The 24,167-nt window shown below is 37.7% G+C and overlaps 1 protein-coding gene across 1 annotated transcript; it reads right to left on the minus strand.

Annotated features, from left to right (window-relative positions):
- Positions 1–2,844: 2,844 nt before the first annotated feature.
- On the minus strand, positions 2,845–5,107 carry LOC145109758 (F-box/LRR-repeat protein At4g14103-like). The gene is made up of 4 exons (XM_079046921.1): positions 4,767–5,107; positions 3,501–4,425; positions 3,254–3,391; positions 2,845–3,129 (listed from the first exon to the last, which is right to left on the minus strand). Exons 2-4 carry the CDS (start codon positions 4,356–4,358, stop codon positions 2,845–2,847), a joined length of 1,281 nt encoding a protein of 426 aa, XP_078903047.1. The 5' UTR covers positions 4,359–4,425; positions 4,767–5,107.
- Between the last annotated feature and the right edge of the window lie 19,060 nt (positions 5,108–24,167).

A 24,167-nucleotide genomic window follows, 5' to 3' on the forward strand; every position in this document is an offset into this window, starting at 1 on the left:
TACACGATAAGTTGATAAGTGGTGTAAAAAATGGAAAATACATTGCTATAATGTGTAACAAGATCCTAAACTGTTTGTTTATTGCATCCTACTTTTCTAACAATGTCATCCATATACAAAATAATTCCATTCTACTTTGAAATTATATCATATCGTAGCAATGTCAACCAAACAAATACAGAGTATGAAAAACAAATAATAACAGCACAAAGCACAAACAAAAACATGAACAGTTGTAGAAAAAGTACATTGCAATTTTTTGGATTTAGCCCATTCCACAAAGCAAAAACACAAACAGTTGTAAGAAAACATGGGAGAAAGTGGAATGGAAAACATAAACAAAACAGTAAGTAGGACATATATTCTTGTTCTAGTTACCTATAGAATAAAGCCATTTCCCAACAAAATGAATCTCACAAAACCTAGAAGCCCTTGGAAACTTCAACAGCTGTGAACACATTTCCATTTCATCCTTCTTGTACATGCTTCTGTTATTCTCTTCAAAACTTCCGCATTCCCCAACATGTATTTTAGGAACTGTATATCACACTTTTGCCACTTACATTTTGTAATTTCCATGGTTCTAAGGTTTGAAAGCATACAAGTGGGAACTGAGGCTCAATCCAGTAAATATCTTCCGGCTTTAATTTTATCACAAAACCAAATGTTATGTTATATGTGGAATAATAACTTAGGAAACATAGAATAGGATATGCCCCAATTACCTCTTCAAAACATAAATGCTCCAACTCAGGAGAGCTTTCAAGAATTTGAGTAACTAAGATCCATGGAGATTTAGAAGATTCCTTCAATTCCAAACGCTTCAAATTGGGAAACTTGGGTAAAGGTGAGCACATAGACCTTCAAGAAAGATAGCATATTAAAAGTTGCACATAACATGCTCCTAATTAAAAAAGCCTCATAGGAATGAAGAAAGTAATATACACTGAAGTTTTTTTTTTTTTTAAGGGAATCTTACATTAAGAGTTGAAGTGAACAATGAAAGTGATTTAACTCCACTTAATCTTTCAGAAGCTCAACCTTCTGATCATAATATGTTATACTACTAAAAGAAACAGTTGCCTCAATCAAAGATGACAATTCTTCCATCACAAAATCTGGGCAGATGTATCCACCAGCAAAAAGGTATTTAAGATTAGGGACATTCAAAACAACTTTGTTGGTATATAAACCACGTGTTTTTACCATATAGACACCCTAATTAATTTTTAAAATATTTTTATTGGTTGAAATTGCATTGTTTTCTGAAAAAACTGATTATAAGTAGTTGATTATAGATTGATTTTTTATAAAAGTAATAATAGGGTGTCTAAGGGGTGTCTTATTAACAACACCCTTTTGTAAACACCCCTTTTATCACTTATCACAACATCACCGGTCAACAACACAGCCACGACCACAAGAAGCCGTCGTTGGTAGCACAACCACCACCACCTGAAGCCGTCGTTGGTAGGAGGGAGACGAAGAGATACACTTGGAACTACGAAAAAGAAGAGAGACATGAGCGACTTCTCCGTCCATCCACAGACGGAGATCGGAGTTCTTTGTCCACTACCTGTCTATAGAGGCGACAACGATGAAAACTCGAGCCACAAACGGATATCGGAGCTAGAAACTCGACCGCAACAGACAGCGACGACCAACTGGTCGTTGCCGGATCCTCAAATCAAAACACCTCTACAAACCCTAGCTCGGGTCTGCAAAACCTCGACATGCGGCGACACTGAAACCTTGACGAAGACGTTGGAAACTCGATCACAGACTTCAGCGCCGCTGCAACGGTCCTAGCCAAACCCTTATCGTCGGTGACAAACAACTCTGGTGGCACAGGCGAAGTCGCTGTCGTCTTCGGTTTTCATATCTACGAGGTTGTCGTCGGTTTTAAAATCTATGAAAATCGATGGAGCACCGCCCACCAGCTGGTCGTTGTCGGAGATCATCCACCACTATTTACCCTTCGATTTCTCTTTGTCGGGAAATCAATGGTGGTGGTGGTTTTGACATGTAGTGGTGGTATAGACTGGCGATGGTGGCGGTAGCGTTCATAAGTTCCGACGAGTGGTGGCAGTCGCCTTCGTCAGAGAGCCGGAGGTCCGGTGATGACGAATATTTGTGTTTGCAGGTTTGGGTTTGAGTGTATGTAATGCAGGTAGGATTTTTATTTTTTATTTTCTTATAAATATAGAAATGAAAAAAGAAAAAGAAAAATAATGAGAAGGTAAGAGTATAATTGTCTTTTAAAAGTTCAAAACAAATTGGACCAAAGTCACAACAAATGAAACCTTTTGGACCAATGGTGCAACGCCAAAACATTTTGGACCAAAGTCCCAAAGGGACCAAATTTGCAATTTTGTCAAAAATAAATAAATAAAGTGCTTTGCTATAAATGAGTGCTTTCATATATGTTAATTACAGCATTCTAATTTTATTTTTATTTTGTCAGATTTCAATATTACACTTTGAAAAATAACCTCGTTTTATAACAATGTCATCTAGATATAATTTTTCATTGCTATAAGAAAATTTCAAAGTACAATGTTGTAATTTAGTAGATTGTCACTATTATGATGTATTTGGTATGAAAAACAAATAATAACAGCACAAAGCACAAACAAAAACATAAACAGTCGTAAGAAAAGTACATTGCAATTTTTTTGCATTTAGCCCATTCCTCAAAGCAAAAACACAAACAGTTAGTAAGAAATCAAGGGAAAAAGTAACCAGGTAAAAGTGGAATGCAAAGCACAAACAAAATAGTAAGCAGGATATATATATATATATATATATATATATATATATATATATATATATATATATATTCTTCTATTTACCTATAGAATTAAGCCATTTCCCAACAAAATGAATCTCACAAAACCTAGAAGCTCTTGGAAACTTTAATAAGCGTGCACACATTTCCATTTCATCCTTCATGCGCATACTTCCACATATGATTGTTATTGTCTTCAAAACCTCTGAATTCCCCAATATGTATTCAAGGAAATGTATATCACACTTTCTCCCCTTGCACTTTGTAATTTTCATGGTTCTAAGGTGTGAAAGCATACAAGTGGGAACTGACTGAGGCTCAATCCAGCTAATGTCTTCCGGCTTTAAAAATTTTATCACAAAACCAGATATAGATACACAACCAAATGTTATGTTATGTGTGGAATAATAACTTAGGAAACATAGAATAATAAGACATGCCAAAGCTTAGAAACAGTCCACTTACCTCTTCAAAACATAAATGCTCCAACTCAGGAGAGCTTTCAAGAATTTGACTAACTAAGATCCATGGAGATTTGAAAGAATCCTTCAATTCCAAATGCTTCAATTTGGGAAACTTGGGCAAATGTGAATGTACAAATTCCTTCAACAAAAATAGCAAATTAAAAGTTGAACATTGCATGGTCTTAATGAAAAAGTCTTAGAGGAAAAGAAGAAAGTAATACACGAAAGTTTTTTAAAGGGAACCTTACATTAAGAGTTGAAGTGAGCAACGAAAGTGATTTAACTCCACTTAATCCTTTTAGAAGCTCAACCTTCTGATGATAATCTCTTATACTACTAAAACAAACAGTTGCCTCAACCAAAGATGAGAAATCTCCCATCACAAAATGTGGGCAGTGGCACCCACCAACAGAAAGGTATTCAAGATTAGGGACATTCAAAATAACTTTGCTGTTAAAAAAACTACCCATTCTTAATTCCAGTCGCTTCAAAGTAGGGATGTTGAAGTTGCAGTGTTCTTCATCATAAGAAAACATTATCTCCAGAGATAAATTTTCAAGTATTGGGCATCCATGGATGAATCGTAATACAGTGACAGAAGGTTTGCTAGAAACAAGGAGGTCAAGAGTTTTCAAACCAGGAAGCATAATTGGAGATAAAACATTAAAAACATCCGAGTCACGAAAAGCCACAACTAATCTTAATCTTGTAAGTGTCTTGCAAGTAAATAGGCTGAGAGGCAACTCAATTGGACTAACATGTATGTCAAGCTCACAAACATTTAACCTAATTGCCTCGTTAATCCACTTTGCAACATCTGACTTTTGCACTGAAACACGAAAAAGACCTAACTTGAATGATTTAAGCTGTGATGTTTTGCAATGCTCCAATACCCGATCCACAAAATTTGAGAAGCAATTTAGACCATTATAAGGGTAATAATCGTTGAAGTCAAGGTTTGTGACAAACTTCCAACTGTATTTCCATCTTTTGGATAAAGCGCTAGTTCGCACAGCAAATTTTGTAGGCATTAAAGAGAGTATATGTGAAACAACCTCTTCAGGCAAAGAGCTAAGCCTATCTTCATTTTTACTTCTCGAACTCATTTATTTTTATTTTTTTCAATTGGAGTTCGATGATACAAACATTAATGGAGATTTGGACAACTCTCACCTGAAAGGATGAAGAATAAAATATTGAAGTAAATATAGACAAACGTAGAAGCAATTGCGGAGGATTTGAAACTATTTCACTAAATTTTACAAGGAATTATAAAGTTCTTGGTACTCCGATCTTTTCCACTTAAAATTATGCAGATACGCATATCAATTCATGAAGAAAAGTGTTATAATGCAGAGTGTGTGGAAGTAAACCGTCATACATAAACGGACTCCTGTCGAAAACATTTTATTTGCAATGATGAACAAGAAAAGCAAGATGCAAGCACGTATTGCATTTGAAACCATAACCATATGGAATAAACTTAAAAGAGAAAGTGGAATCATTTACATTACCTTAGTTTATACAGGAGAGGAAGTCGAAGCGCCTAAACCTCAAGGCCCTAATTGGAAAAACTGATTAAGGTTTGGTTTTACCCCAAGGCGAATCGCGGGAAATCATTTGACTGAAATGATCAAAAATAGAAAATTTTGGAGAAATATCAAACATATAGCTCAAAATTCTCCATATGCCTCCAAGTAGCCACTGCAAAATACAAAAATCCAAAAAATGGCCCCGATGTTGGGTAATTTATTTCTTGATTCCATACATTTTATGTTTACTGAAAAGTTTCTTTTGCCTGCTCACGCTGGAATGTGGCTAAAAACAAAGAACATGTTTCACATTTTGGGCATTGAGAAATTGAGTTTTCTCATTGTCATTTTGTTTAGTCTTTAGGTTTATCAATTTGCTTCATACATATTTTATATGTTTGTCTCTTGTTGTATGATTTTTATATTCACTTTAAATGTACTGTGTATGTATGTATTTTGTTGTACAAATGAACCATGTGTATATATTTGCATATTTAGTACAGCTTCATGTTTTATTTTTGTTTTTTGCTTAAGAATACATTAGATGTTTCAAATGTTTTTGAAAGACATGGCCGTGTAATGTTGCCGAACTTCCTAGAAGTTGATAAAAGGATATGTCACCATTTGCTTCTCAAAAACACCTCAAACACCCATAATACTCTCGAGACAAGGGATAATTACTTCTAAAGGCTTTGAGATTAAATTGGAGTGAATTAAAAGACAGAATACAAGGGTTGATTTTCCTGTGAATCTAAGGTAAATTGCTTATGCTCTTGTTGATTTTTTGCTTTGGTGTTTAAATTGAAAGAGGGCTGTGAAAACCCTAGTTCTTATGTGTTATTGGATGATGAGAATTATGTTCGACAAGATAAGTAGAGTGTTAATTACGTGTTTGGTGGCTTAAAACCTTCAAAATAAAGCATGTAAATCTTATTGTGAAGATTGGAAATTAGTGTATCAAACCTTAAGTTGCGTAAATTACTTGAAACTTGGAAGTAAGTTTGTATGCTTACAAATTGATATGAAACAAAACCACATGGGTTGTGGTGACTTGGTAAGGCATTTGGAATATATGGTGGATAACTTATTGACTCATGTTCAAATCTTGACAGTACTTAGCCCCTATGGTCATGGAGGTTCATCTGCAGTGACTCCTGAACATGAGGCATAGACTCATGTTTGTAGCGGGGGATTAGTCGATGCGCGAAAGTTGGCTCGGAACTCTCGTTTGGGAAGTTCCATTTCCAAAAAATGATATGAAACGAAGCTTTAGTGGATGAGAAATTGATCGAATGAGATGAACTTATAAGTTGAAGCTCAAGTTTGGTAAAGGTTGAATTGATGTTGGAGATGGTTATGGAGAATTGTTGAAGTTAAATTATTTGATTGGAAAGCTAGTTATATTGTTGAGTTTTAATACTCAACTATATTGTGTTGTTTTAACAGTTTCGGAGACAAAATCTAACAAGTAACTACAAGAATTTGGGACTTATCCTCAAGTAAAAAAATCTAAGGTCAGTAGCCATGCTTCCCTTTTTGATAATTTGGTATCTAGCCATGTGAATATTGTTAAATTGTGTGAAAGATACAAGTATTCATAAATATTAATGTTATGATAAGCTTGTTGCGACCATAACTAGTAATTGTAAAATGATATTGTGAATTCTTCTACAGCTAAAACCATGATTGGTTATTATTGAATGATATGATACCCTTTTATAGCTAAAAACCTTAGTCAGTTGTTGTTATTAGTAATATTTTCATAACCTTATTTTATTATATCTAACATCTTGAACCTGTATTAACATCTTGAATGACCCAAGATCTTGAATAAGCCAACATCTTGGGACTACTGTTGTATTTCTTGTATTGTTCAACGTAGGAGTGAAGACCTAATAAAAAAGACAGACTAAGGCAAATGACATGTGGTCACCTAAGAAGAAACGTTGAAGTCCACCTTAACAATTGGTTCAAATAAAGATCAAGGATGATCCCTAGTTTTAGGACAACTTTTTATGTTCATATATCAAGTCTAGCTGATACCCAATGACTATGGACAAGGTGAGTTTTCACTAGTTGATCTCATAAGATGAGTTTTTTTCTAGTCGATCTCAAGCCAAAGGAGCAAGGAAAAATAAAATTCTGGACAAGGTGAGTTTTCACTAGTTGATCTCATAAGATGAGTTTTTGCTAGTCGATCTCAAGCCAAAGGAGCAAGGAAGAATAAAATCCCTAAGACCCTATTTATAGCATTGGATCCCTTCCTAGGTTTTGTAGTCCATCCCATGTGGGAGAAGGAGCCAATTTTGAAATTCTCTCTTATCCAAGAGGGATTTCGTCCAAACCCTAATCTCATAAGGGTTCTGAAACATTCATGATTAATCAACTATTGATTAATAAAAATTCAACCATTTAATTAGTTAAACTATTTAATTAATTTCCAAAATATTTTCCAATTAGTTTCTAATTAATTATTAAGAGAAATTAAATATCTTCCTATCTTTTATTACTACTTATCTTCCTACCCATTGAAATGGTGACAAGTGGCGTATTTTGATAAAATTAAGTATATTTTAAGACACTTGTAATCGTTTTATATAGGTAGGAAGATAAGTATGAAGAAAAGTAAGATGATATTTAATTTCTCAATTACTAATCATAATAATTAGTAAACTAATTTCTCATTTATTCATTCTACTCAATTTGGGTCTTGAGGGCAACCCAAAAGGATTCTATTATTATTAAAAATAAGAGCTCTCTAGCCGGCACGTGGGAACTTTTGGTGCACCCGGTAGAAGGGGTTGGTGGCTGCCAGGTAAATTTTCCTTTTCTTTAGATAGTTGTAACTTTCGCATACAAACTTCGTTTTCGACGTTTTTTATATCCACTGATTTGTAATTTCGCATACTACAACTTTAATCAAGACAACTTTGGATAAAAAGAAATATATTTTCTTTTTGTATTTATAACTAATACCGACGCAATGCGTTGTAACGCGTAACTTCAAAAAAACATACATTCTTCATATGACGTTAGATTTTAACGGTTTTTATGCTCATGGGTTTGTAATCACGACTACTTAAGGTGTGTGTGTGTGTGTGTGTATATATATATATATACACACACACACACAAATAACATTTACACAAACACTATCGTGTATGAAGAATTCTTATTTATTTATTTATAATAAAATTTACATTATTTACGAATGTAAATAAGAACATTTCGACATAATGCTTAATGAAAAACGCGGGTATTACAAGTTTTGAGCTTCTTTAACTATTTTAATAACAAAGAAGAGTTAAGGTAATTTATGGTTATAAATCACTAAAGTCAAGTTAAATTAAATCACAAGTATTGCACCATAACATCTAATGATAAATTAAGTAGATATCCATGTGGTGAAATCTAATGTCAACCACATTTCTCTCATTTCTTTTTTTTATGTAGACAAAACTGCAACAATGGTCCTTGTAGTATGCATTTTTTCAGGAAAATGGTCCAAACCACAAAAGTTTTGGATTGTTGGTCCTTTTCGACAGGTTTGGCTGTAGATTTGGTTCCTCTTAAAACTAAAATGACTATTATACCTTTAATTCATTTATTTTCCTTTTTTCTTTCTATTTTATTATTATTAAATAATGAAAAGGCCCCACATACCCCACCTCACCCCGCCTTTTATATCTTCTCTCTCTCTCTCTCTCTCTCTCTCTCACACACACACACACACATACTTAATCATCTTTTCTCACCTCACTCATCATTCATCTTCTTTATCTCTCTATTTTTGACCAAACACCATCATCCCCATCATTATTCACCGTTATTCGTCTCTCTCATATCCTCTGTATATGTGATTGGAAATCCATAACGATGACTCTCTATTTCTCATTTGAGGGAGAGAAACCACTTATTCTAAAGTTATGATGAATAAAAGTGCTTTAGGTAGATCTGAAAGTTACTCCAATTCTACGACAAGCCACATCCAAGTCTAGAAATATGCACATTAAAACTCCGGTTCGAATTTCGTGAAACTATCTCCCAACTAGAAGAATATAAGGGCCTTCAAGTTACTTTAAGGGTTTCGAGATAGAGAAAGTGAGGACGAACATTGGGTTTCATTTAAAACCTACAACAATCAAAGTTAAAACCTGCAACTACTAAAGGAACAAGAATTCCTAGGGATGTCAAAAAGTCTCGTGGGACCCCGTTCTCGTGGGGGCTCCGTCCCGTTTGGGGTATTTATTAAAAAAATCGGGGGCGAGGACGGGGGCGGGGGCAAGGTTAACCCCCATTTTAATTTCGGGGTCGGGGGAGAGGGTGGGCAATCCCGTCCCGAAACCCCCATGGGGACCCCGTTAATAAATTATACATATATTTACTTATATTAATTATATAAATATAATAAACAATAACATGAGTTAGAGCTTCCAAAATTCAACAAAAAACATGTTTTTAAGTTGTTGGTATAATGTTTTTAAGATTCCATTACTTTATTATTTTTAACATGTAAAATTCTGCTATAAATAATTATTTATTACCCAAAAAATAATCGGGGGCGGGGGAACGGGGGCGGGGGCGGTGGTAATAAGGGGGATTCGGGGGCGGGGGTGGGGGTAGGAAGGCTGGACATTTCGGGGGCGGGGGTGGGGACGGGGGAACGGGGAAATTTCAGGGGCGGGGTGGGAGATGCACTCCCCGCCCCGTTTGCCCCCGTTGACATCTCTAAGAATTCCTTACTGGGTTCTAAAATTCATCATAAACCACCTCAAATCTAGCAACAATACTCTCAATTGAACTCATAAAACAACATTAGATACTAATTTTAAATGTTGTTTGTTTTTTCTGAGGTAAAATGTCTGCAGTCTGCGGACCACATCTGTAGACCTCTGCAGTAGAAGATGTGGACCAAACGTCTGCAGTCTGAAAAAAGAAGACTGTTTGTTTTTTTAACATCTGCGGGCTACTAAAATAAACTGAAATCTAAATAAACTGATTTTTTAAACTTCAAAGTGTTTTTTTAATATTTTTATGACTTTGTTATAAATAATTAACAAATCTATATCAACTTTTATGCATTATTGTATAAAAAATAAAAATAAAAATGGTATGAATTAACGTATATATTTGATAAAAACCAACAACTTTGGTTGCAAAGTTATAACTAAACATTATAATTAAGGATCAAAGAAATTGATACATAAATGGATGGAAATAAACTTCAATTTTTTCAATTAAATCCATTAAAAACGTAGCATAAATATTTTCTCGAGAAATTGACGATAGTGTATTAACTAATGTTTTACAAAATTTAGCAAAAAAATATAAGAATATATTATGATTTTTTTTTCGTATTTATATAAACAACTTCAACGACTATTATTGTAATAAATCTTTATTTATAAATTTGTCAAAAATATCATGTTTGTATCGTCGAACGTTTTTTTTAAGTTTTGTAATTTTTTTTTCAAATTGTTTATCATTAATAAAGTTGGAAAAAATATAAATTAAAAAAAAACTTAAAAAAAATATAGATATATGTGTTTTTTTAGGCTAGAAGATGTCTGAAGATGTTAGAAGACTCTGGTCCACATCTGCGCCAAGAAGAGGGCGCGCAGACATTTTTAGGTCTGCAGTCTTCAAAAAAACAAACAGTCTGCGAAAGTTAATGTCTGCGCGTGGTCTGCGCGGCGCAGACAGAAGAGGTCACGCAGATCTGCAGACAAAAAACAAACACCACCTTAGTGTAGCATGAGAATATGTGAGTTTTTTGAAGAACAATGTCCTGTTTTATTTTCCCATGATTGGTGAAGAGCAGTGCCTAATTGTTGAAGGATCGAATCGGTCTGCTACTTATTTTTTTTGGACAAACCTTGTCAATGGATCAACCACACTACAAATAAAAAGCAATCAAGCATTGTCGACCATGATATAAAAATCAACGATTCCTAATGGTTTCCCCTAAATGGGTCTATAATGAGCACCGCCAAGTGCACTCTGCATCGACAATCCCCTTTCATCTAACATATTTTTTATTCTCGATCTGTCTTTCTCTTTCTATTTCTCTTGCTCCTTCATCACCAAACCCATATCTGAAAATGGATTGTATCCATTCAATTTTGTCTCCTGCCACTAGCCCCATCAAAATCAGACCTGAAAAACATGTGAGATTTAAAAAAAGGATGTGCAAATTTTTAGGAGAAGAGATGAAATATTTTATCGATAGATCTCCATCGAAAGTGTGGATCTACAACAAAATTTGGTGATGGAACTCCAATGAAGAAATGAAACTCTGACAATAGTGTGAACAATGACGAAAGGGGGGTGGGTGTGACATCCCCATTTTCACGGCCAGAAAAGACCGATTTGTTTATGCTTTGTTTAAAAATCAGAGTAATAATTTAAATAAAAGAGTTGCGGAATTTGTTCCCAAAACAAAATTTGATAAAGATTTATCAAAGCATTTCCATAGAAATGTATTTCATTAAAAGACTCGGGATGTCATGTTGGATACAGATCAAAAGCATAAACAGTACAACATAAGCCTTACTACATTATTTCGTAGTTACAGGCCTATAATCCTTTATCTCTCATCCAAACATCTATGCTCATGCGCCACTACCTGTAATACAAGAAACTGAGTGGGTCAGGCTTGGGAGCCTGGTGAGCACATAGGGTTTTCAACCCACAATAAATAAGTTTATTAACTTTATCAAACCAATCAAACCCGATTACCCCTTCCCGTTATCCTCACTTTACGTCCCTAAAACATCTAACACAAGGGACCTAGTCTAAGGACTTTCATCGGGGTGACAACACATGCTTCGGGGGTTCCTCAACAATTCATGTCAAATAAGGCAACCATGTGGGGGATGGAGTACTGCTGGTGAGCACACAGTTCAAATAAACACCTACAGGTTGCGAGCCTGCTAGCGTTCCACTGGACTGTCTAAAATAGTCTGTGGTCGTCATCTATACTCCTCTAGATGACTGGATCATCAATAACATCTATAACAAGGCCTCTCATTATTTTATTTGTCACACAGCAACTATTACATCTACCCATGTTTTACCCAACACATTTTGTAGATATAAAATACATATACAGTTTAAATCATTTAAAACATGTATAAAATTGTTCATCCAACATAGATAGCAGATAATATGCACACGTAGCACATAATTTATATAAAATACTTCATATCTATGTGTAAGATGAAAGTAACTATGCACTCACCTGTTAGGGTGGTGACTCGGTACTCGGACAGCGCTTCGTTATCTCAAAACAATTTTTCCCTTGACAAAACCTAGTATCAATACCACTAGGGTTTAGTCTAACGTTAACCGTGACTAATTAATAGTCTAGCTATTATTACTATTATATAAGTGTTAAACAACACTCTATATAACTCATAATAATAGCCCAAATAATTATTTTAAGGTCCTAATAATGTTACTATAATTAAATAAAAGTTATATTAAAAATAGCGTAGGCGTAGCTCACTTACAGCGGATTTTATAGAAAACTGGGCTTCGCTTGGAGCAGCGTTTCTGAGCCAAAAGGCTCTTCTTCTCAGAGTCGTCAGGCGCTCCGGGGCTTCCGCCTCGTGCTAGGGGTTCCCTAGGCTTTTGGGGGGTTTGGGATCCTTAGAGAGAGAGTGTAGAGAGAGAAAGTTGAAGAGGATAGGTGTGAGAAATGAGAGAACCCGACACCTCTATTTATAGGGCCAAATCCTGATGGACTCGCCAAGTCAGTGCCATGTGTCATCACCTGATGGCTTTTCTTGGGGAGAAAGTCTTGGCCCATATTCAGCCACGTCACCCGATTTTGCACAGCACACTGCCGACTTCTAAACCCCGTAACTTTCGCATACGAGCTCTGTTTTCGACGTTCTTTATATCCACGCGTAGGTAAAAACAAGATCTACAACTTTCATTTAGACTCCATCAGCTAATTCTCGACCAATCTTAAATTTAACAGTAGGAGGAGATTAGACTGTTAAATGACCGCGAAGAATTCGTAACTCCTTCATACAGACTCCGTTTTCGTTTGTCTTTTTACCGTTGAGTTCCTATTAATGAGATCTTCAACTCTCATTTAGGTCGTGTAAGCCAAAAACCGCTCGAACTAAAATTCGAGTTTTGGGTCGTGCACTGCTAAGCCGAATCTTAGAAAAAATCATAACTTCCTCATACGTAGTCAGATTTGGGCGTTATTTTTATGGATGTTCTCGGTTTAACATATTCTACGAATTTTGTTTAGATTACTAAGGCCAAAAAGTCTTCTATCGTAAATTCACTATTTTACGTTTCCCGGTGCCATGTCGGTATTGCCGCGAAACTTCGACGAGTCATAACTTCTTCGTTACAACTCGGATTTCGGCGTTCTTTATATATCCGGAATCCTTGTTTCGACCACTACAACTTTAGGTAAAGATATCGGGCTTATCTCACACTTTAATTTTGACGCTTATTTTAATTCTTTATTAATTATATCTTTATAATTAAGTATAAAGCACATAAATTCACATAATTCACATAATACTCAAATAATTCATCTTTATTACTTTAAAAAGAGTTACAATAGTTGACCTAGACTATTACATCATCTATTAATGCTTAGCCCCGAAACACGGGCGTTACAGTGGGTATGTGGGGTCTTTTCTTTATTTAATAATAATAATATGTTTTTTTAAGGGAACTTCCCTAACGATGGTTTTCAGGGCAACTTTCATGTCCTGGAGTCACTGCAGGCGAACCTCCATGGCTATAGGGGTTGAGTAGTGCCAGGATTTGAATATGATTCAATAGGTTATCCACCATATCTTCCACATGTCATACCAAGTCTGTAACATTTGCATTTCGGGTATTTTTCCCTTTTTGCCCTTAACTTAAAATCCTTGCATTTTGGTCCCCGGCCGAGTATGTTGGGTGTACGCTAGGAGTACACTGGGCATACTGGGTCGAAATGAGGATCACAGAGGCATCCACTTACACAGGGTGTACGTGGAGTATGTTGGGCGTACGGTAACCTGGGACAAACCCTAATTGTTAGGGTTTTAGCCCTATTTAAACACCTTAAGTTGCCCTTGGACCTTCTTATGACCAGCCTCCACCTCTCCAAACCCTAAGAACGAAACCCTAATTGCCTTTTGAGTGTTTTGAGCTTGGAAGTGATATTTGAGAGTGTTTTTGGTGATCTTAAAGGAAAAAGAGCTCTTGGAAGCTACATTGGTGTGGTTGGAGCTTGTGGATCCAGAATAATCACCAACTTGGAAAGCTTTTGGAGGTATAAATCTCTTAACTTGATGGTTCATTATGATAGATCTAGTTAGGGTTTGTTTTTGTGCTTTTTATGGACCTTTAAGTCATGCTTGAGAGTATGAGCTACTCCAGAAGCTAGGGATGGTAAATCTCAACATTTTTTAGATCCCTTGTGTATAAAAAAGCAATCTTGATGTGTTATATTGGACCATGTATGATTTAGGGCTCTTATTATGGGTTATAATGGTCAAAAACAAGTATTGGGTCCCATTAAGACATGCAAAGGAGTAAAGTTGCTTACTTTACGTGTTAAGACATCATTTAGGATCAGATCTGAGAAGTGAACTTAGTGGCTTAACCAGTTAAGTACTTAATGGTGAGAATGGACTGTTGTGGAGTACGCTAGGCGTACCCAACTCATACGCAACGTGTACTGGCCAAAGGTGGCGTATGCCGGGCGTAAGTTTGAGTATGCTGGGCATACTCAGCAGTTGTTGACTTTTGTTGACTTTTGTGGTTTGGGCCATATTTGGACTATTAGGGTTTTGGGCCCTGTTGGGCCACTAGTCTTTCTGACTTTGGGCCATTGTTAGGTTTTGGGCCTTCTTGGATTTAGGCCCATCATGGGCTTTGGGTATCATTTAGGAATTTATGCCATATTGGGCTTTCTGGTGTCATTAGGTTCGGCCTCGGTTATTGTAACATCCCAAAATTCATAGCTAAAAATTTCATTTTTAGTTAAGTAAGTATAAAACCAGTAGTCTGAAACATCCATAGTGTTAACTCATTTCATAATAAAAAACTAGTATTTCAAGTAACTAAAACATGTCATAGAAAAATATTATCAGAGTACAATTCCCAAAAATCTCATAATACGGAAATCATAGTGTGATGCGCTGCGATCCTGCCGGCTCCGTTTCTTTTGAAAAAAAAGTACCTGAAACAAAAACTAAAAACCGTAAGCACGAAGCTTAGTGACTTCCCCCATCATTCCACATAATCACATACTGTCAGGCATATCTGGGTGCCCGACCTACCCTGCTGAGCATACCTGGGTGCTCAACCTACCCATGTTAGGCACACCAGGGTGCCCAACCTACCCCTGTCAGACATACCGGGGTGTCTGACCTACCCCTGTCAGGCATATCTGGGTGCCCAACCTACCCTCCGGTTTATCTCAACCGGTTACGGGGACTAGTTCACCCCTACTGTGACATCCCCATTTTCACGGTCAGAAAAAACCGATTTTGTTTATGCTTTATAAAAATCAGAGTACTTCTTTTAATAAAAATATTGCGGAATTTGTTCCCAGAAAAACATGATAAATACGTTATCAAAGCATTTCCGAAGAAATGTATTTTTATTCATTTTAAAACATTTGGGATGTCATCGTTAATACAGAAACATAAGCATTAACAGAACTTACATTCATTATCACTAGTGATCTATATCTCCTTAATCTCTCAGTGTAATGTGACTTCATATCAACACCTGTGATATAAATAAACTGAGTGGGTCAGGTTGGGAAACCTGGTGAGTACATAGGGTTTTCAACCCACAATAATATAATTATTATGTTTAATCATCAAACAGTTAACCCAATTACCCATCCCCATTATCTTCTTTACTCTTAAGGGTCTACCCTAAGAATCAGCTATTTCTCATTCATTCATTCCTAAGGATTATCCTAAGGAATAGGTACGAAGTCCATCGTTGTCAATGACACAGCTGTCAAGCACAGCTGCTAGTTTTATCACTTAGGCGCAGCTGCCATAATTGTGATATTCTATATGAGGCGCAGCTGCCAGTATTGTCCTTCGAGCACAGCTGCTAGGGTTATCTCGTTTATTGACAGTATCGTTTTCGAGAGTCCACTCGCAATACATGTCAATGGGTTTTTTTAGAGTACACCGGTGAACACATCGTTCACAACACCTACAGGTTGCGAGCCTGCCAGTGTTCCACTGGACTGTCTAGAATAGTCAGTGGTTGTCATCCATACTCTGCTAGATGACGGGGCCATCATTTGGGAAAGGCTTCTCACATCGTCCACCTTTCACACTCACCTCGTGGTCTATAACACCTCTCAACTCATCATCCAACTCATATTCCATCTATTACATCTACCCATGTTTTACCCAACATGTTCTCGTAGATATATATATATATATATATATATATATATATATATATATATATATATATATATATATACACAGTTTAAATCATTTAAAACATGTATAAAATCGTTCATCCAGCATAGATAGCAAGTATACAGATAATATGCACACATAGCACGTAATTTATATAAAATACTTCATATCTATGTGTAAGATGAAAGTAACTATGCACTCACTTGAAAAGGTGGCGAATCCGAACTTAGACAGCGCTTCGCTTCTTAAAAATAATTTCCTTCGACGAAACCTAGTATTATTACCACTAGAGTTTAGTCTATTATTCGCCGAGACTAATTAATAGTCTAGCTATTATTACTATTATATAAGCGTTAAACGATACTTATATAACCCATAATAATAGCCCAAGTACTTATTATAAGGTCCTAATAACATTACTATATTAAAACATAAGCTATACTAAAGATAGGTTAGGCGTAGCTCACTTACAACGGGTTTTTCTCAAAACCGGGCTTCGCTGGAGCAGCATTTCCGAGCCGAAAGACCCTTTTTCTCGGGACTCCGGGAGCCTCGGGGCTTCCTTCGGGTGCTAGGGAGGTTCCCTAGGCTTTTTGGGGGGTTTGGGGGGTTAGAGAGAGAGTTTAGAGAGAGAAAGTGAAGTTGGAAGGTGTGAGAAATGAGGGTGCCCCGGCTCCCTTTTTATAGGCTGGAAATGCCAAAAACTCGTCGAGTTGGCCTCCAACTCGTCGAGTTCCAGGCCAGGTGTCACCATCTGGTGGCTAGCCTTGGAGAGGAAGCAATGGCCAGGATTGCGCCACGTCACCCGATTTCGCACAGCAGCCTCCCGACTTAGAAAAATCATAACTCTCGCATACGAGCTCTGTTTTTGACGTTCTTTTTTTTTCAGGCGTAGGTAAAAACAATATCTACAACTTTCATTTAGACTCCGTCGGCTAATTCTCGACCGATCTTAAATTTAACAGTAGGAGGAGATTAGACTGCTAAATGACCGCGAAGAATTCGTAACTCCTTCATACGGACTCCGTTTTCGCCTGTCTTTTTACCGTTGAGTTCCTATTAATGAGATCTTAAACTCTCATTTAGGTTGCATAAGCCAGAAACTGCTCGAACTAAAATTCGAGTTTCGGGCTGTACACTGCTAAGCCGAAACTTTGAAAAATCATAACTTCCTCATACGAAGTCAGATTTGGGCGTTCTTTTTATGGATTTTCTCGGTTTAACATATACTACAACTTTGGTTTAGATTACTAAGGCCAAAAAGTCCTCTATCTTAAATTCACTATTTACGTCTCCCGGTGCCGTGCCGGTTTTGCCGAAAAACTTCGACGGGCCATAACTTCTTCGTTATAACTCGGATTCCGGCGTTATTTATATGTACGGAAACCTTGAGACATATTATACAACTTGGTTAAGATTATTTATTCTAAATAATCTTTTGTCGAAAAGTCGTTTTCGACCCCTATTATTTCTAAATTGACTAGCCGGATCTGCGGGCGTTACAATTATCTCCCCCTTAGGATGATTACGTCCCGGAATCATCAACGAAACAGGGATCGTATAATGACTCCATATGTCATATCTTCATCCTAGGTAATAATTATAACTTCTATATTCCTTCGAGTCTATCTCTTAGACTTATTGACTGCAAGTAGTACTCGATCGTGCACCTGCTCTCTATCTCCGGTTAGACTCCAAATTATGACCTATCATCATGTGATGCACATTTAGACTCAGGTCTCTTAGAGTCAAATTCCAGAATGGAATATACCTTCCTTCATGTTCTAATGTGTTATAATCACATCTCAACATGTAGCACTTTTAGCTATCAACTCCTTTAACAACGAGTGTGATACTTCTATTGATCGCTTCGATTATATTTCACTTCAATCTTCTGGCTTAAGTCAGATGCTACGTTGAACTTGGTTCTCTGAACCATGTAACATACTCATCGTAGTTGGACTCAATTCGATATGACCACTAGGGTCGGAATAACAACAATCTTCTTAGTTATTACTGAAACAATAGTAACGACACATTTGAATAAAACGGTATCAATTACTAGCTTCTTGGTAACCTTGTGACTTTCCCTGATCCAAGCGTGAGTCCTGTGCTTCCGGTAGTATATGCATCTACTACCTTTCACACCTACTCATACTCGTCCCAAGTATTGTCTGACAGTCCCCAAGTTACCATACAAGAAAATCACATAACAGTTTAACACACCAGATAACAAAACGAAGGCTTTATTATTTCTTGAAACTATTACATAGGTGTTCGAGTTCACCCTATACTATGCTTCTAATAGGCTACACCTCGTGGTACTATCTACCCAACTACTTCACGACTTGCTCTTCGGATATCTGTCCTCATTCCTGATTCCTTGCATTGTCAGCTGCCTCATCAAGGATCATGTGGAATGTTCTTGCTTTCGGCCTTGGCGGCACATTTGGCTTTATAGCCCCTCCTCTCTTTGGGCAGTCTTGCTTGAAGTGACCTTCCTCGTTACATTCGTAACATACCCTTTTGTTGAATGTACACTCGTTGGCGTAATGCCCATGCTTTCCACACTTGAAACAAGTCACCTCCTCACCGCATTTTGCAGAGTGTTTCTTTTTGCACTTCTCGCACCATCTTGCTTCACTTCCTCTTCCTCCTCCAGACTTCAGGAATTTGGTCTCCTTGTTGGACCTTGAAGATCCTTCAAACTTCCTCTTTTCTCCTGCCTTGTCTTTTTCTAGACCCCTTTCTCTTATCTGGGTCTCTATATTCTTAGCTGCTCTAACAGCTGTTTTCAAGGTAGTTGCCATTTTGACCATTGGGCCAAAGTCTGTGGGAAGTCCGTTAGCAAACCTATCAATCTTGGAGAGTTCAGTAGGCACCAAGTAGGGGAATAGCTTCATCCTCTCGGTGAACGTGGTGGCATACTGATCAACACTCATCTTCCCTTTCTTCAGGTTCTGAAACTCGTTGTTTAGGTCTATCAGATCTATCTCTGAGCAGTACTGCATCTTCAACTGTTCCAAGAACTTTTCCCATGACATCCTTAGGGCTTTTCCTCGTGGCATCGTATCTGCCAATAGCATCCACCAGCTCAAGACTCCAGTTTTCAGTTGTCTTATTGCGAAGACGGTCTTCTATTTCTCGCTACAGTTGCAGCTCTCAAACACCATCTCCATCTCGGAGATCCAATCCATAATCTCAACTGGCTTCGGGCTTCCGGAAAGACTTGGTGGCTTGGCACCCAAGAAGTTCTTATACATTCGTCCATCCTTGTCGTTTCCCCTCTTCGGGCCATTCCTTCGTTCTCCTTGAGTCCCAACTTGACTCACAGGACGGCTATTTTTCCCTTCCCCCGATTGCTCAGGAATCAGCTCAGGTTGTTCAACGGGAATGGTAGGCTCATCCTTATTTTCGAGGAACAACTGCCTCATCTCTTCCCTTTGTTCAGCCAACATAGCCCGTATCATGGCTTGTACTCCAGCCATTGTGATTGGCTCGGGTGTGGCTACCACAACAGGTATTTGCTCAATCATTGGGGGCTGTTGATTTCTATTCGCGTTTCCACTTCGGGTTCTTGTCATCTTGATCTATACACCGAATACGGTGAATTTAGATCCTTATTTAGGATAGACGTTTAAATCATCCTTATCTCTCCGAAACGTTTACATGTTAGCTCTAATATCATAATCGTACGTTTAGAATCCTAAACACATAAGGTTTCCAGATCCGGTCGGCAACAGACCATAGATCCGATCAAACGATAGCATAAAGCATCACAAATCATTTAGCACATAATAGCATGTTAGGCATTTTCCCTAAATAAGCTAGTGCTTGTGTGTATTCAGGCGTGTTACCTAAATTTTATTAGACACACTCCTCACAATCATCGCTTAGCATCCTAAGTGTAAGTCTAGAAATTTCCTACAAATTCCTAGTTCGCTTAAACTAATGCTCTGATACCAACTGTGACATCCCCATTTTCACGGCCAGAAAAGACCGATTTTGTTTATGCTTTATAAAAACCAGAGTACTTCTTTTAATAAAAATCTTGCGGAATTTGTTCCCAGAAAAACATGATAAATACGTTATCAAAGCATTTCCGAAGAAATGTATTTTTATTCATTTTAAAACATTTGGGATGTCATCGTTAATACAGAAACATAAGCATAAACAGAACTTACTGTGCCAGTGATGTTGGATCGTCAGATGGAAGAGACAAGAGGATGTCATTGTTTACACATAAGCATAAACAGAACTTACTGTGCCAGTGATGTTGGGATGTCATTGTTCCCAACATTCATTATCACTAGTGATTTATATCTCCTTAATCTCTCAGTGTAATGTAACTTCATATCGACACATGTAATACAAATAAACTGAGTGGGTCAGGTTGGGAAACCTGGTGAGTACATAGGGTTTTCAACCCACAATAATATAATTATTATGTTTAATCATCAAACAATTAACCCAATTACCCATCCCCATTATCTTCTTTATTCTTAAGGATCTACCCTAAGAATCAGCTATTTCTTGTTCATTCATTCCTAAGGATTATCCTAAGGAATAGGTACGAATTTCATCATTGCTAATGACACATCTGTCAGGCACAACTGCTAATATTATCACTTAGGCGCATCTGCTAGAATTGTGACATTCTTTATGGGGCGCATCTGCCGGTATAGTCCTTTAGGCGCATCTGCCGGGGTTATGAGGTTCTTTATTAGGCGCTTCTGCCGGTAGAGTCCTTTAGGCGCATCTGCCAGGGTTATCTCGTTTATTGACAGTATTGTTTTCGAGAGTCCACTCGCAATACAGGTCAATGGGTTTTTAGAGTACACCGGTGAACACATCGTTCACAACACCTACAGGTTGCGAGCCTGCTAGTGTTCCACTGGACTGTCTAGAATAGTCTGTGGTTGTCATCCATACTCTGCTAGATGACGGGGCCAACATTTGGGTAAAAGGCTTCTCACATCGTCCACCTATCACCCTCACCTCATGGTTTATTTCACCTCTCACCTCATCATCCGACTCATATTTCATCTACCCATGTTTACCCAACATATTTTGTAGATATAAAATACATATACAGTTTACATCATTTAAAACATGTATAAAATTGTTCATCCAGCATAGATAGCAAGTATACAGATAATATTCACACATAGCACGTAATTTATATTAAATACTTCATATCTATGTGTAAGATGAAAGTAACTATGCACTCACTTGGTAAGGTGGTGAGTCGGCACTCGGACAGCACTTCGTTACTCTTAAAACAATTTCCCTCGGACAAAACCTAGTATCATTACCACTAGAGTTTAGTCTAACGTTAACCGCGACTAATTAATAGTCTAGATATTATTACTATTATATAAGCGTTAAGAAACACTCTTATATAACTCATAATAATAGCCCAAATACTCATTATAAGTTCCTAATAACGTTACTATATTAAAACATAAGCTATACTAAAGATAGGGTAGGCATAGCTCACTTACAGCGGGTTTTTCGCAAAACCGGGCTTCGCTGGAGCAGCGTTTCCGAGCCGAAAGACCCTTTTTCTCGGGACTCCGGGAGCCTCGGGGCTTCCTTCGGGTGCTAGGGAGGTTCCCTAGGCTTTTTGGGGGGTTTGGGGGGTTAGAGAGAGAGTTTAGAGAGAGAAAGTGAAGTTGGAAGGTGTGAGAAATGAGGGTGCCCCGGCTCCCTTTTTATAGGCTGGAAATGCCAAAAACTCATCGAGTTGGCCTCCAACTCGTCGAGTTCCAGGCCAGGTGTCACCATCTGGTGGCTAGCCTTGGAGAGGAAGCAATGGCCAGGATTGCGCCACGTCACCCGATTTCGCACAGCAGCCTCCCGACTTAGAAAAATCATAACTCTCGCATACGAGCTCTGTTTTTGACGTTCTTTTTTCCACGCGTAGGTAAAAACAAGATCTACAATTTTCATTTAGACTCCGTCATCTAATTCTTGACCGATCTTAAATTTAACAGTAGGAGGAGATTAGACTGCTAAATGGCCGCGAAGAATTCGTAACTCCTTCATACGGACTCCGTTTTCGTCTGTCTTTTTACCGTTGAGTTCCTATTAATGAGATCTTCAACTCTTATTTAGGTCGTGTAAGCCAAAAACTGCTCGAACTAAAATTCGAGTTTCGGGCTGTACACTGCTAAGCCGAAACTTTGAAAAATCATAACTTCCCCATATGAAGTCAGATTTGGGCGTTCTTTTTATGGATTTTCTCGGTTTAACATATACTAAAACTTTGGTTTAGATTACTAAGGCCAAAAAGTCCTCTATATTAAATTCACTATTTACGTCCACCGGTGTCGTGCCGGTTTTGCCGAAAAACTTCGACGCGCCATAACTTCTTCATTATAACTCGGATTTCGGCGTTCTTTATATGTACGGAACCCTTGAGACATATTCTACAACTTGGTTAAGATTATTTATTCTAAATAATCTTTTGTCGAAAAGTCGTTTTCGACCCCTGTTATTTCTAAATTGACTAGCCCGGATCTGCGGGCGTTACACCTACCACTACCACATAATAATATATCATAAACATACTGCCGGGCATATCTGGGTGCCCGACCTACCCTCCGGTTTATCAAAACCGGTTACGGGGTCTAACCACCCCTCCTACCATTATCACATATATCATAGCATATAACGTATAATTCACATCAGATAGCGGAAAACCAGACAATTATCACAAAGACAATCATCTATACTCTATACTCTTACGAGTGGGTCGACATTGGTGCCTTAGACCCACTCCTATAGGAAGGTAACTCACCTCGAATGTTGAAGCTCGTTGCCCGAACTCCCTAGCTGCTTCCCTGACGGCTTTCCAAACTAACAATTTCCAACACAATATCCAACTAGAAACTAAGTTCTAATCCATGAACCATAATCAAATCTTGGGGTAAAATGACCATTTTACCCCTGACCCAACAAGACCCATAAATAAGGCCCAAGCCCAAAACCAATAAGTTCCAAAACCATAATATCCATAAAAGCCCAATCTATGGCCCAAATTCCAATTGGGCCCCATCCCTTCGCATGGGCCTCAACCTAGGGCCCAATAATGCTTCTCTAGCCCCAATGGTCCAAGTCAAAGTCGAAATCAACGCTCCGAGTTGAATCAACTCGTCGAGTTTGCTCTTCAACTCGACGAGTTCTCATGAATCTCAAAATCGTGACTTTTCTCATCAACTCGTCGAGTCCTTCCACAACTCGTCGATTTTTTCATTTTCAAAATCGGGACATCTCAAGAACAGCTCGTCGAGTTCTCTCATGAACTCGTCGAGTTCTCTCATGAACTCGCCGAGTTCTTCTGTCTGCTAAGCCCTTCTTAATGGATTAAGCTCCTATCCTTCAGATCTAAGCTCCATACTTCATATTTATACTGAAAATGTATTTTTAAGGGTAAAGTTTCCAACTTTACCCGTTAATACCCTTCCTTAATGGATTTAGCTCAAACCCTAACTCTTTAAGACCTAGATCTTTATCCAAAAGCCATTAATACTCCAAGCTAAGGCATACAAACTGAGATCTAGACCCTAGACACTACATGAACACATAAAGTCTCTGACTTTCTCTCCATGCATGGCCTTTTGGAGCTTAAAAGGCCAAAATGGCATCCTAAAGCTTGCATGGGGCTTCAATGGCCATAAAGTTTGCATCTTTATGCCATGAAAGCCCTTTAAGGTCGTGGATCTAGAAGTATACTCACTTGGGACGTCCATTTCCCAATGACCATGCTACTTCCCCCATAAAAGCGAAAGTGAATAGATCTAAGTAATCATTAAGCAAGTTTAAGACTTGCTTACCAGAAAATGCTGCAAATGGAGTGGAGTTTCTGGATCTATAATCTCCTTCTTGAGTCCTCAAAGTTCTCCTTCTTCCTCAAGCTTCACATACATAATATTTCTCTTAAAAATGGCTCACAAGCTCA

The sequence above is a fragment of the Lactuca virosa genome, chromosome 4 (assembly GCF_052849685.1).
Source record: "Lactuca virosa cultivar CGN04683 chromosome 4, Lactuca_virosa_CGN04683_v6, whole genome shotgun sequence".
NCBI classification, from domain to species: Eukaryota; Viridiplantae; Streptophyta; class Magnoliopsida; order Asterales; family Asteraceae; genus Lactuca; species Lactuca virosa.

Coding starts and splice junctions, on each gene's coding strand:
- LOC145109758 (XM_079046921.1), bottom strand. CDS start 4,358: ATGAGTTCGAGAAGTAAAAATGAAGATAGGCTTAGCTCTTTGCCTGAA. Junction 3,392..3,500: donor TGCTCACTTCAACTCTTAAT/GTAAGGTTCCCT, acceptor TTTTTGTTGAAG/GAATTTGTACATTCACATTT. Junction 3,130..3,253: donor AGCATTTATGTTTTGAAGAG/GTAAGTGGACTG, acceptor AAATTTTTAAAG/CCGGAAGACATTAGCTGGAT.